Genomic DNA, 14,749 nt, shown 5'->3' with positions numbered 1-14,749 from the left:
CTTCCAGGCACCTAGAATCTCTTGAATAAGCCAATACTTGGGCATTTTTCAAGCTCTTTTACCTAATCCTCTAGCAGGGAAATATGTTATTACACACACAATCTGTGGTCCTTCAGACAGGAAAGCAAAAAGGACGTATATTGAATAGCACTGAGAGAGTTCCCTCAGTGTCCACATCTGATATTCACATCGAACCATAACCTTTTGTACCTCCCCTAACAAATTTTCCCTCAATAAAGCCATAGACAAATGCCTGTTTATCTCTTGGCTCCTTGTTAAACACATGATTAGGACTACTGTCTTTAAGCCAGCTTAGCTGCTTCTCTGCCCTTCACTTGTGAGCTTCTATTAATACATTGGATGTTGGGAAGAAAATATTGCTTATTTCCATGGCTGTCTTAGGTCATCTAATGATGGACCTAAGAATTGGTCATTAATTGGTTTTAAAATGTCATCACCCAGGCAACTCTGCCTAGGGAAGTTGTAAAACCTGAGTGAAAGGAGTCCTATGCTGAAATGCTGCTGGTAAGGTTAACATTCTTTTATTGAGATCTTATTCTAAGGTTGAAAATTATGAGAAAGACAAATGTAATATTTATGAAAGTTGAGCACACTTTTGAGAATAAACATAAATGCCATATTTTGAAAGAAGTAAAGGTTGCCTTAAGTTCATATATACTAACACAGAAACACTTCTGCCATTTTATTCAACCATGTTTTCCTTTCCATTTTGTCCCTTGAACAGATGTTCATGGTGGCCCTGACACTCAGTTTTATTTGCAAAGCACTTGGAGCAGTTGTTACGAAAAGTTCCATCATTCAGATAGAAAGAAGATTTGGCATAACATCCTCTGAAGCTGGTTTAATTGATGGAAGCTTTGAAATAGGTAATTTTATTTCATTAAAAATCAATACCTATTCCAGGGGTGGGTAACCTGCAACCTTGAGGCCACATGTAGCCTTCTATGTCCTTGGGTGCAGCTTTTTAACTGAGTCCAAGTTTTACAGAAAAAATCATTTTATTAAGGGGATTTGTTCTCTGAAGTTTGGAGGCAGTCAAAGGGCTGCTTTTGAAAATCTAGAGGTTTGGCCTTGAGGCCCCAAGTTCCCCACCCTTTCCCTGGTTTCTAGTCTTAAGAAGAAAAAATAACTGTAGTTTTGACCTCTAACAAATTAATTGCTGTCTAATTTCATAGTGAGTCTTTGACATTGCTCTCTCTGTGTCTCTATCTCTCTGTCTCTCTCTTTGTATCTGTCTCTCTGTCTGTCTCTCTTCTGTAATTTTTGCCATCAAATATGCATGGCATTCCACTTATTGACAACAAATTGCAAAGCCTCTTTATTTTATCCCATTTCCTCCCTATATTTCTCCATCTTTACTGACAGACTTCTTAAATAAACTTTGAAAATGTTAAAGTAGTAGTGATATAAAAATTGCTGTCCTAACAATTACAACATACAAAGCTGGATTAGGTTGCCTCAGGAGACGACTGGTCTTTTCCTCACTGGACATCTTCAAGCAAAGGATAGACTATGTAAAATATATGATGGAGAGAATTCTTATTCAGGTTGGACAAGATGACCTCTAAGGTCTCTTCTAATTCTGTGATTCTAAATCAGGTATAAAATCCCCATTTTTTCCCTTATCTTCTCAACATCAGGTGGTACAGGTAATACTCCAGCTTCTCATTGTCAAACTAATTGGTCAGCCGCAATTATCAGTTCACAGAAAGTTAGTCTCTCTTTGAACCCCACCCCTCTCTCTGTCTCTCTCTATCTCTGTCTCTCTCTCTCTCTCTCTCTTTCTCTCTCTCTCTCTCTCTCTCTCCATTAACCTTTATTGCTAAATCAGCTAGGTGTCTCCATGAATGACCTCACCTCACCTTATCTTTCTGTTAGTTTTCAAATTCTCATTCCTTGTCTATAATCAGGTAAACTATAGTTATTGCAAAATCATAGAACAATATAGGTAAATGGTGCCATGGAAAGTGTACTGGACCTGGAGTTAGGAAGATCTGTGTTCAAATCTGTCCTCACTCCTACCAGCAGCATGATCCTGAGCAAAGTACTTAACTTTTGTTGGTCTTAATTTCCTCATCTGTAAAAGTGACATAATTATAGCACTTACCTCCCAGGATGGTTGTAAGGACAAAATGAGATATTTTTAAAGTGCTTTGTAAACCTTAAGACACTATACAAGCTATTATTATTATTTCCCCAGTTATTAAACTAAAAGTTCTCTAATTCTTCATATTCAGATCACTGAAGCAGATTGTAGTCTCCAAGTGCTCTAATGTTCTTTCTACTACTTGCCATTTATACGAGTAACTGCTGTCTCAAAACTCTACGTCAGTAACTTCATCTATTAGAACTTACAGGTAGACCTATTCTCCAAGGTAGATTTAACTCAACAATTGCTTTTCAATCAGATTTAACTCAACAATTACTTTTCACACATCAGATTTAAACCTCTGCCAAGTGAGCTATCAAGGCTCTGTCCCTGTTTAACTTTTGCCATATATTTGACATTGGTGACAAGTTACCTCATTCCTAAAATTTAACTAGTCATATGGTACATGACTATGCCACTAGCAATCAGGATATCTAGGTTCTAGTCAAGTTTTTGCCAAGAACCAATTCTGCGACTTCAAGTAATATTTAATCTCTGTTGCATTTCTTCATCTATAAAATGAAGGGGTTAGATTAGATGATATGTGAAGTGACTTCAGCTCTAGAATTCTAGGAAGTTATAACACCCTTGTTTTTCATCCTTTCTCTCTGACAATTCTTTATAGTCTACTTCATTTCTTTGTCCTGTCTTTCAAGTAAAGGTTTTCCTCTTCAATTCTTTACTATTCTATCTTCATTGGATAACTTACTTATTCCAAAGGCTTTGAATATTGACTGCTTCACAAATCTAGATAACATTTGATTTCCATGCTCATATTACAGTCACCCTGAACATCTCTATTTCAGTCTCACCCTATCTAAATCTAAATATGGAACATTGGATACAAAAAAGATACCTAATTTTTCTGCAAAAAAAGATGTTTTACAGTACGATGACTATGCTCACACCTTAAGGCTTCCTTGGACTTCTGACAATATTTTTTCTATAGCCACGAATGCAAATGTTAGTTTCATTGGGAAAAATTACTTTCCTTTTCACAATATTCAATACCCCAGTCTTTGTAATTCCTGACCTGTCATTAGCATTTTTTCTTCGTAGCAATGGCTAAAAGCCCTTTTCGTCCTTTTAAAATTGTTCTTCTAGTTATTTTTCTTACTTCAAGGAAATTATAGAGTTAGCAATAATTTCCCCAGCTGTTTCAACAATCTGGCTAGCAGCTGTTGTGGGGGTGAAAGACCAACACAAGCCCAACAACAAGCCAGCTACCAGCACGCTGCAAAAGCCCAGGTTCTTTTGATCTGCCTTAGTAAGGAAAGCAACATTAAGGGTTAACGAGCTTACTTTAATGCAGCATACAAATACCATTTGCTTAGTTCAGGGGAAAAAGCCAGCACCCTGAACTTCAGAGCAAATACAAACATATTACAAACATTGACAGACAGACCAAATACAATTCATAGTTACCAACATCTAGGTTCAGCCCAGGAGCTCATAACAAGGGCCAGCCCAGAGATACGTGTGCCACCATGGCTGTGAGTAAGGGCTCCAAAAAAGAGAAAGCTAACCCCTGGATTTATATCTTTTTCAGGGTCAAGTCACACATGTGACTCACCCACATGACCTAAAATCATCACAAAGAGGCGACTTAAACCCACGTGGTCTAAAAGCCTCTAATGTCCCAAACATGTCACTCAAACTCATGTGTAAACTAGGCCCTCCCATAAGGCAAGGAGGTCACCAAGGACTCTCAATCTAATCAAGGAAACAAAGGGCAAACTCTTCAAGGGCACTTGGTTGAACTGAATGCTAAGAGCCCATTTTGTTTACCAACACACCAGCTATCAGATCTTGTGGAAGGATTTCCTTCTTTCTAAAGATTAAATAAGCTCTTTCAGTAGATTGTCCTATTTGGGCATTTCTTCCACTTCCAACTACACTTTCCTTCTACTCTGGTGCTATTAATCCTGTGGATTTTTCTGTAATAAATTTACCAACTGTATTAGTCTATCCTTAGACATAAGCTAGTTATTGTCTTGGAATAGCTTCCTCATTCACAGTCAGGTAAATCATTTGGTTATCATAAATAACATGTCATGTTCATTCTCATCTTTTTCATGAACCTTCACTGGTTTTCTTTCCTCTTTTGTCTCCAAATAAAACCTATTATACTTTCAACACTCAGTTTAAGTTTCACCTTCTCCATGAATCCTTTCTCTTATTCGGATTCTGACTATTGTAGTCTTACTATTGAACTTAGGGCCACACAATTAACCATTTTTCCTATTTCATTTATGTTCACTTGGTGTCTTCAAATAGATTCTAAGTTCTTTGAGAACAGAGGTAATACTTTACACGTTTTATTTTTTATTTGTACTTTTTCCAGTGACTACCAAATACAATGGTCTCACATAACAAGTGGTCAAGTCATACTTTACTTAGAGAATAAATTATACTGAAATGCAATTTATCATCTTCTAGGCAATTTACTGGTGATAACAATGGTAAGTCATTTTGGAGCCAAATCACACATTCCACGATTAATTGGAATTGGGTGTTTAGTTATGGGAATTGGAAGTATTTTAACTGCATCACCTCACTTCTTCATGGAATAGTAAGTATTTAACAATTTTTGTTGTTGTTGTTGTTGTTCAGTTGTTTCAGCCATGTCTGACTTGATGTGACCCCATTTGGGGTGTTCTTGGCAAAGATACTGGAGTGGTTTCCCATTTCCTTCTCCAGTTTATTTTACTGCCTTAAGTATTAAGCAATAATCATTTTTAAATATAGCAGAATGCCAAATCTTCAGACTAGTTACAAAACAATTTCTTACTCAGAAAGTTCTCCAAGTTTATGAAAATGTGGTGTAAATGTTCCACATACATTAGTATAGATGACAGCTGCTTTTACAACCTATATAGGCTTATGAACAACAACCAAAAAGGTTTGAGAAATCACAGGAAAGTGAATGAAAATTTATAAGTTTTCATCTTATATATTCCATGTCTGTTTTTATGGATTCCATAACAAACAGTAGAATTTATCATTTGGGTAAGGGGAAAAAGCATTAGTTGAGGAGTTTTATTTGCAATTAACTAAATGAATATTTTACTTATATTAGAAAGAAAGGGCAATGTGGATGAGGTAATTGGATAATCTCTAAAATTATTGCTATCTCTAACATTCTATGTGTGAAATTGACAGATACATCTGTGGTAAGTTTCACATTTTCTTCAATGGAAGTTTTGGGGAATACTTTCAAATGAAGGATTGCAATATGTAGACACTAATGTGCCTTAAGAAGCCCCAGTGAGTGAGATACAACAATTTGGAAAATATTCTCCTATTGGCAAAACATATATATCCCTAACAAAGGGAATTAGTGGCTCTGTAAGTCAATCAATTAATCAATCAACCACAATCATTTATTATTCACTGCTATGTGCCAAGAATTATACTTACATAGAGAATATAAAAAACAAGGAAAAAAAACAAATTAGAGCTCCTGCCCTGAAGGAGCTTACATTCTATTATGCAGAGGCAACATGTACAAATATAAGTAATGCAAAATAAGTTTAATGTAATTACAAGAAAGTTTGGGAGTGAGACCATTGGCAGTTTAGGAGATCAGCAAAAGCACAGTGTACACAGTGATATTTGCGTTACAAGTTGAACCGAATGAAAGATTCTTTAAGATGGATGAGAGAGGGGATATATTCCTGATATAGAGGATGTCCCAGAAAGGGAGATGGAGTGTGATCTGAGAGTAAAAGAGAATTTAAGTTTGGTGGAAATGAGAGTAATATATGACAAAATTAGAAAGACAAACTTGTGCCAAGCTCTGAAAGATTTTAAAAGTCAAACATAAGAGTTTGTAGTTTATCCTTAAAATGCTAGGGAGTCCCTAGAGTTTATTGGATAGGGGAGTAACAGTAGTGTGAAGAATAGATAGGTGGAGGGAGAGATTTGAGGCAGGAAAATCAAATTGGAAACCGTTTCAATAACCTACATTAGGGGTGATGAGGGCCTAAACTAAAGTGGTAGCTCATTGAGTAGAAAAAAAAGGAGCTATAGAAATAGAAATGGCAAAATTTTGCAACTGATTGGATGTAACTAGAAATTCATATCACATTTTAAGGTACAAAAAGTACTCTAAATATATTATCTCATTGGATCCCCACAATAATCTTGAGTTGCTATTATAGTTTATATATTTTAGATGAGAAAACTGAGGCTCAGATTAAGTTTTAAGTGATCTACCGAGGACCAAATAGTTACTAAGTGAGGTAGGTATCAACCTCTTCTTGGCTTCAAATATAGCACACTCTCAATTACAGCAGAAAATGTGGGAAATGTGAAAACTGCCCTCAACAGAAATAAGGAAGGTCAGCAGAGAAAAGATTTTTGAGAAAAGTTACCAATTTTTATTTTGAGTATGTAGAGTTTGGGGTTCCTTTGTGAAATTCCATTTGAAACATTCAATAGAAAGTTGATCGTGGAGGGCTAGAGCTCAGTAGAGAGATTGAATATATTTATATGTCTTTGGCATGTAGGTGGCAAACCTATCACTGGTATTTAGAGGCTATGACTAACGTGTAGCAGATTTTAGGTAGGCCTACCCTTCTCTACATGTTATTTCACTTGATATTTAACTAATTCTCACCTTATATTCTAAAGAAATCAAAAGCTATCTTCTATTTCCTTATAAATTGCTCCAAGCCTATACTATTTATTTAATAATTTGGAGAAACCAGTGTTCCTATAAGCTTTTGCTCATCTCTCCACATATAGTAATTTTTTAAAAATTTCCTAGGTTTAGAAAATATCAATTATTCGATATGTATATGATTTAGTCACAGTGTAGCAATGAATAAAACAAAGATATCAGTCATTATTTATAATGTAACAGTGTAAGAATGATTATATCAAGAATATCTCTAAACACTGACTCTGGAGATGATTAAACTCTCTTAAGATATCTTAATAACTTTCTCCTTGACAATCAAAAAATTCTGTTTCTCAAGGAGCAAGATCTCTTAGCCCCTTCTCCTTGTGCTCAAATAGTCTCTTTCTCCACCCAAGACAATTCGAACAGATTCAAGAATGAAAGTTATTCTTCCATCTTCATCACGTACTGCTCACAAATGACGGTTAAATTGTTAGCTCCCCATGATTTCATTCCCTCCTACAGATACGGTAACAGCATCCATAGTCTCTGTGAGAAGGACTATTGAAGTGGGGGTACAAATCCTGGGGAGCTGATGATAGTATAAAAAAGGAATATTATAGGAAGAGGAAAAAAGAGGAATAAATGGATGATAAACCAACCATGGGGACTGAAAAGAGAAACAGGAAAAATAGTTCCATGAAAAGTCATAGTAAAGATTATCCAAGAGTGGTGAGACATCAACAATGTCAAAGTCAGGCCAAGAAAGAAGAGTGCTAGGGAAGAGCTTCCAGATTTATCACTTAAGGGATGATTGTTAATTTTGGGGAGAGCAGCTTAATGACTGATGAGGTCCAAAGACAGTTTGCAGGGAGTTTTGGAGAGAATGGGAGGAGAGAAATTGAAAACACAAACTATACACAGCTCCTTCTAGGAGTTTGGTTGAAAAAAGGAGACAGACATAGAAGCAGGCCTCAAAGGGATGGTAAGCTCCAATGAATGGGTTTTGTTTGTTTGTTTGCTTGTTTTATAATGGAACAGATATGGTCATATTTAAAGATAGCATAAAGGGATCCAGTAGACAGAAGTTGAAGATTTTAGAAATTGTGGATGATTGAAAGGATGGTAAAGTAATATATAATACTTAATTTCTTTTAACATATGGTAATGTTTAAACTTAAACATATTTATGTTGTCCACTGGCCTCTATAACTTCCTCTAAAGGAATACGAATTACTGAATAAACACTTTTTAGGTGAATACAGATACATCTACCCAGCCTTACCTTAACAAAAATGCTGTTTCCTTTTCTTTTGGATGCTGCCCTCTACGTAAATACCATAGAAAGCTTTTGATCAAAACATTATATTCAGAGACCCTTGATATAGAAGAAATAAACTTAAATTGAAAGACTCATATTTCACATTCCATCATTGTTTCTGTAGACACTAGAATGGATTAACAAAGAAGTTTATAGAGTGTCTGTCTTAGAAGACCATAGAACATGGTTCCAAAGAATGCACATATAGATGTATGCTTGAATACACATGTACATAAACATACAAACAAATATACACATGTGTGTGAGATGCATGTATCTTACCCAGGGTGAAAAGTTCAGTCAAAAGTCAAAAGTTGTCTTGCATTAAAGAGAATTGGGTATTGTTTTAGGGGAGGTAGTTATGACATTGCCTGACATAAATTATGTCAAAATCAGGATAAACCTGTTAGTCTGCTTCAGGATTTCAAAGGCCAGGAACAATCGGTATAAATACAGCATTTATTGATAGAAAACTTAGTTCTATAAGAAAAACATAAGATGTGTACCCACCACCACCTCACTGCCATCCCAACCCCTCTCCTAGACTCTGATTGTGGGAAGTGCAATCATGTTTGTCAAATGATTTGCCATGTTTATTATGTGCAGTCATGTTTGTTAAATGTTTGTTGAATGATGAGAATTGGTAGAATTCAAGCAACTAGTTCCTTCCTCTTCCATTTCACAATTATCTTATACATAGTTTGTGTATATTTTTAATATACTTAGGTGTACATGTTGCCTCCCCTAATAGAATATAAAATCCTTGAGGACAGTAATTGTTTCATTTTTGCCTCTGTATTCCCCATACCTAACATATAGTAGCTACTAATAAATTTGTGTTGGTTAATTGAGTCAAATATCCATTAGTCACTCTGTCACTCTAAATACCCCCTTCCCTCAACTCTTGGGCAGAAGGTGTCATGTCCAATTGGCCTACATCAAGTAAAATAAATTGTACTTGTGTATTTTTCCTTTTCTTTCTATGGTTTTCTACCTTCTGGTTATTTGTGAAATCTAGCCACAACAACTACTCTGTTGCCTTGATGACTAAATGACTATGATTTGCCTTTCTGATCAGTTTAATGCATAGATAATAATATGTTCCTATAATAAGCAATGAGGATCGATGTCTTTGGCTCCATTTTTATATGCGCCAAGTGGAATATGTATACACACACAAACACAACAGAAATAGAATTTTTTCATCCCTTTAATTGTGTTTAAGGGTTTCTTTTAGCACTTGGTTGCTGGTTCTACAGGGAAAAGATTATATTTTTAATCCTGGTAGGCATTCCTACTGTATTATTATCCACCATTATCCGTTTACTGAAAATAGTGCATTATAAAATTGTTCTATAGGATGATGGCATGTAAAATAAGAATAATTTATCTGGCAATGCTTTCTTCAATATTTCAATTATATTATCATAGTTACAGGTATGACTCAGCATCAAATGTTAAGTCATTTGAGAACTCAACAGAAAAATACACTCCTTGCTCAATTGATCTCAATTCAACTACCATTAACAAATCATCTGTATTATTAGAGTCAGGTAAGCATGAATGATCATTAATGCAATAAATTTTAAGAAAGTGTTTCAAGGATAGATGTATTTCTTTCTCCCAAGGTAAATTATTTAGTTGACTATAAAAAATATATCCAACATCTAATTGGACTAATAAAATTAAGGTCAAATTAAAGAAACATAAACACATTTAAGAAGAACAATAACATTAAGTGGATAAGAATATCGTGTTAACAAACCAAACTTCTTATGTTCAAAGGTTGCAAAAATGAATCTGGTTTACCCATGTGGACATATGTGCTGTTGGGAAACATGTTACGTGGGATTGGGGAAACTCCGATTACACCCCTGGGAATCACATACATTGATAATTTTGCTAAAGAAGGACATTCTACTTTTTACATAGGTAAAGTACATCCTTGGCCACATTGAATCCTTTGACTCTATTCCTTTCTTCCAGAGGCAAATCATCAAATTATTCGTTGTGATTAGCTCACTTCACTCCAGACTTGAAAAAGACAGCTTTTATCTTACTCTAATATTTAAACCTTGATCCCTAAAACTAGTATGGGAATATTTTGTACAGAATAATGAGGAGTATTTAAATTATTTTACTACCAAACAAAATGAAGAAACATTTAGGTAGTTAAAATAATGAAGAACAAAATTATAAGAGGTGTAACTATCAATTTTTCCCTATATGGACAACTAGAAAGAAGCATTTTTTTAATCCTACCTCACCTTCTTCCCTGACCCATCTTCTTGATTTTATCTCAGCTCATCAAGTCAATCTAATATGAGCTGGACATTGAGTATAGTCCTGAGTTTTTAACTGATAGAGATTCAATTTGATTGAGCTGATAGCCTTTTTCCTACTGTAGATATGGCTATGAAAGTCCCAAAACTGAAGGAGAAAACTTTAAGTCTCCTTCACCTTACCTTTTTTCCCCTGCTCCTCCTAGCTAAATACTTTTGTCCTTGGCCTCTGGCCTACAAGGAACTTAAAGCCAACTTTTTATCCTTTATTTCTATAATCTAGATATAACCCTAAGAAAATTGTAACCTTGACCCTAGCTCCCTAGATGAAAAAGATCTCCCATATTAAGGAACTAAGCTTCAACCTTCTTGCCCTATCTTCTGACAGTCATCATCCAGCATCTCCTAGAATTTTGATGACAGAGATGCAGGATCTCTCCCTCAACTTGGCCTTATTAAAGCACATCCTTAAACAGTTTGTTCATAGTGTCTCTGCCCATTGAGAGTTGGCTCTGCTATTAACTGTTGTAAACTTGTCCTTAAACTCACTACTTCCTAAAGACCATGTGGCCCAAGACATGAGATGAATATTGTGTGTCCATGATTGAAATGTCCTTTTAATATACCCTCCCTTGCCTTTTTCATCTCTACTGTTCACATCATCATCCAGAGACTAAATAGCACTAGCATATTCTTACACCAATAAGGGGATTAGAAGAAGTTATCATTATAGAATTAGAATGTGTAACTGTAATCACTGTTTTAAATATGTTCTGCCTTCATTACCCTCATAATAATGTTCTGTCAATGTGTTCTTTGGATGAAAAAGGAATTGTTTTTAAATAATATTTTATTTTTCTTCAAGTACATGTGAAATCGATTTTAACATTTTTTTGTTTTGAGTTCTAAATTCTATCCCTCCTTCCCTTCCCTTCCCTTCCCTCCCTGAGATGTTAAGCTACCTGATATAGGCTATGCATGTGCAATCATGTAAAACACTTCCATATTAATCATTTTGTTAAAGAAAACTGGAAAAACAAAGGAAGGAAGGAAGGAAGGAAAGAAGGAAGGAAGGAATGGAGGGAGGAGGGAGGGGAGGAGGGAGAGAAGAGAGAGAAATAAAGAGGCAAAGGAAGGAAGGAAAAAAATAAGGAAGGAAGTAAGGAAAGAAAGAAAGAAGAGAGGGAGGGAGGAAGGAAGGAAGGAAGGAAGGAAGGAAGAAAGGAAGGAAGGAAGAAAGGAAGGAAGGAAGAAAGAAAGAAGAAAGAAAGAAAGAAAGAGAGAGAGAAAGAAAGGAAGGAAGGAAAGAAAGAAAGAAAGAAAGAAAGAAAGAAAGAGGAAGGAAGGGAGGAAGGGAGGGAGGGAGGGAGGAAAGAAGGAAGGAAGCCTCAGTCTGCATTAAGATGTTATCAGTTCTTTTTTCTGGAAGCAGAAAATGTTTTTCATCATGAGTTCTTTGGGACTGGATTTTCTGTTTAGCTAGTCATTATATTGCCAAGAATAGCTAAGTCATTTCCAGTTTTTCATCCTGCAATATTGCTGCTAGTGTGTACAATATTCTCCTGGTTCTGCTCACTTCATTCTGTATCAGTTCATATAATTCCTTCCAGGTTTTTTTCTGAAATAATCCTGTTCATCATTTCTTATAGCACAATCATATTCCATTGCAATCATATACCACAACATGTTCAGCTATTCCCCAATTGATGGGTATTCTTTCAATTTCCAATTCTTAACCACTATAAAAAGAGCTGCTATAAATATTTTTGTACAAATATAGGTTCTTTTCCCTTTTGTTTTATCTCTTAGGGATACATACCTAGTGGTATTGCTGGATGAAAGGGTATGCACAGTTTTATAGCCCTTTGGGCATAATACTAAATTGTTCTCCAGAATGGTTGGGTCAGTTCACAACTCCACCAATGGTGCATTAATGCAGCAGTTTTCTGACATTCCCTCCAATATTTATCATTTTTCTTTTCTGTCATATTATCTGATTTGATACATGTGAGCTGTCACCTCAGAGTTGTTTTAATTTGTGTTTCTCTAATCAATAGTGATTTAGGGCATTTTTTCATATGACTATAGCTAGCTTTAATTTCTTTGTCTGAAAACTCCTGTTCATATTCTTTGACCATCTATCAATTGGGGAATGAAACAAATTCCTTTAAATGTGACTCTGTTCTGTATATATTTGAGAAATGAGACCTTTTTCAAAGATGCTTGCTGTAAAACTTCCCCCAGTTTTCTGCTTTCCTTCTAATTTTGGTTGCACTGGTTTTGTTTGTGGAAAACCTTTTCTGATTTTTCAGAATTAAAATTATTCATTTTACATTTTGTAATACTCTCTATATCTTTTTTGGTCCTAAATTTTTCTCTTATCCATTAATCTGGCAGGTAAACTGTTCCACGCTCTCCAAATTTGCTTATGGCATCACCCTTTATGTCTAAAACACGTGACATTTTGACATTATTTTTGTATACAATGTGAGATGTTGATCTATACCCAATTTCTGCCATACTGTTTTGCAGTTTTCCTATAGTTTTTGTGAAATAATGAGATTTTGTCCCCCAAGAAAAGAATTGTTTTAAAAACACCTGTTTCTTCAGTGAATGATCATATAGTGTTTCATTTACCAAAAAAAATGGCATGTTAATGACACAGTGAAACTATGGAGTATTTTTGGTAATGATTTAATTATTTTGTGATGTTTTCAGGAATTTTGCATTCAGTCTCAGTGATTGGCCCAGTGATAGGTTTTCTTCTGGTATCGTTCTGTATAAAACTATATGTGGACATTGGATATGTAGACCTAAGTAAGTACAAGATCAAACCAATATCTGTAAAATTTTATTCATTGATCATCATTCTTCTGAAGAATTTATTTTCTCATCCTATCTAACAGTATTGTGATATAGAATAATATATTTTCCTATTTTACAAATTGGTAAACCATGGCAATCAGGAACAAGATTAAGTTTGGTGGTGTATATATAATTCTAACAAAACCAATTGAAATTAATACATTCAAATAATCATTTGGGTGCTTTTTATATGTGATCCAATAACTAATTTCAACAATTTCTCCTATCCTGAACCTGACAGGCATTTGTCAGAATAAACCATTCTTTTGGGAGAATACTATGTGAAAGTAAAAAACCAACATGAAGTTATTAATTTGATCATTGGCAAGATGCCCCAAATATTTCACTTCATGCAAACTGAAAGATGTATCAACACTGGGAGACTAGAACTGTTTTGATCATTTTTATCACCTAACGCCCTTTCTGTGTGTTTTCTGGCTAACTAATGGCTGAATTTGATTGATGGGTACATTTGTATTTCTTATTTTTAGAGATACTGTAGAGAGTAGCCTCCATAGGTCAAAAGAAAACACAGGAGACATCTCCAAAGTGCTGTATAGCTAGAATTATTTGTGTATCTGTTCCCTCTGGGGCTCTTTATGTAACCACTTGATTTGTAATGGTCTCTAGCACAATTTCTACTTTGACTGTACAGTGATCACTCCTGATCAAGTCCTCATGCTCAGGATTGACATTCAGGATCCTCTGAGCAGAACCTCCCTCCCAAATGTCACAGTCTAGGTTTTCCTTGTAGAGAGGTTCCACAGGGGTACCTCTGCATAACAACCTTAGGAAGGTTGCTTTTGTGACTGACTTCCCTATACCACTGAATATAATACCTTAAACAAGTATAAGCCTGTTGATGAACATTCCCCTGCCTGCTGACTTCAGGATAGTGGAACTCAAAACTTTCTCATGAATAGCTGGATTCACCCCCTCCAAAAAAATTTATTTGCTGTTCCAAAAGCTATCTAGCTTGTTTTTTGTTGCTCTGTAAACAAATACACCTCCCCCCCCAAAAAAAGTTATAACCAAGTTATCACCAGTTGTTTCAGCTATAGGTTAGGACAACTTGTTCATTAGTGATTAAGCTAATCAAAGATCCAGATCACCTGACTTCTAGCTCCAGGATCATTCAATTCATTTCATTAAATTCAACAAATATTCTTAACCAACTATTGTGTGCAGAACACTAGACAATGGGAAGATACAAAGATGAATTAAAATATTGACCCTTTATGGATGCTATAATGTAGTTGAAACAGAAATAATTAGCTAATGACTGTTTTTCTGTGAAGCTGGTTCTTGGAAAAAAGGAAAATAGTCCTTCAATGAGCTCTTACTGGAAGACTTCTTGCTTGGTGGAATCTACCAGAGATGGCATGGCCATTAAGAGTTCTGTGTCACAATAATAAGTAGCACAAAACTAAACAAGTCTGTCTGCCATAATGTGAACCAATCTTCAGATTAGTATGGTAATGTAGCAA

General features: G+C 35.3%; 1 protein-coding gene across 1 annotated transcript in view; it reads left to right on the top strand.

Moving 5' to 3' along the window:
* Positions 1-14,749, top strand: part of LOC118849782 (solute carrier organic anion transporter family member 1B1-like) — a 101,064-nt gene that overhangs the window by 35,479 nt on the left and 50,836 nt on the right. The window contains exons 3-7 of the mRNA XM_036758749.1: positions 746-887; positions 4,610-4,742; positions 9,547-9,668; positions 9,901-10,047; positions 13,116-13,214. Of these exons, the coding sequence (XP_036614644.1) occupies positions 746-887; positions 4,610-4,742; positions 9,547-9,668; positions 9,901-10,047; positions 13,116-13,214 (643 nt within the window). The remainder of the gene's footprint in view (positions 1-745; positions 888-4,609; positions 4,743-9,546; positions 9,669-9,900; positions 10,048-13,115; positions 13,215-14,749) is intronic.

The sequence above is a fragment of the Trichosurus vulpecula genome, chromosome 5 (genome assembly GCF_011100635.1).
Source record: "Trichosurus vulpecula isolate mTriVul1 chromosome 5, mTriVul1.pri, whole genome shotgun sequence".
NCBI classification, from domain to species: domain Eukaryota; kingdom Metazoa; phylum Chordata; class Mammalia; order Diprotodontia; family Phalangeridae; genus Trichosurus; species Trichosurus vulpecula.
This window is presented reverse-complemented; position numbering and strand designations above follow the sequence as displayed.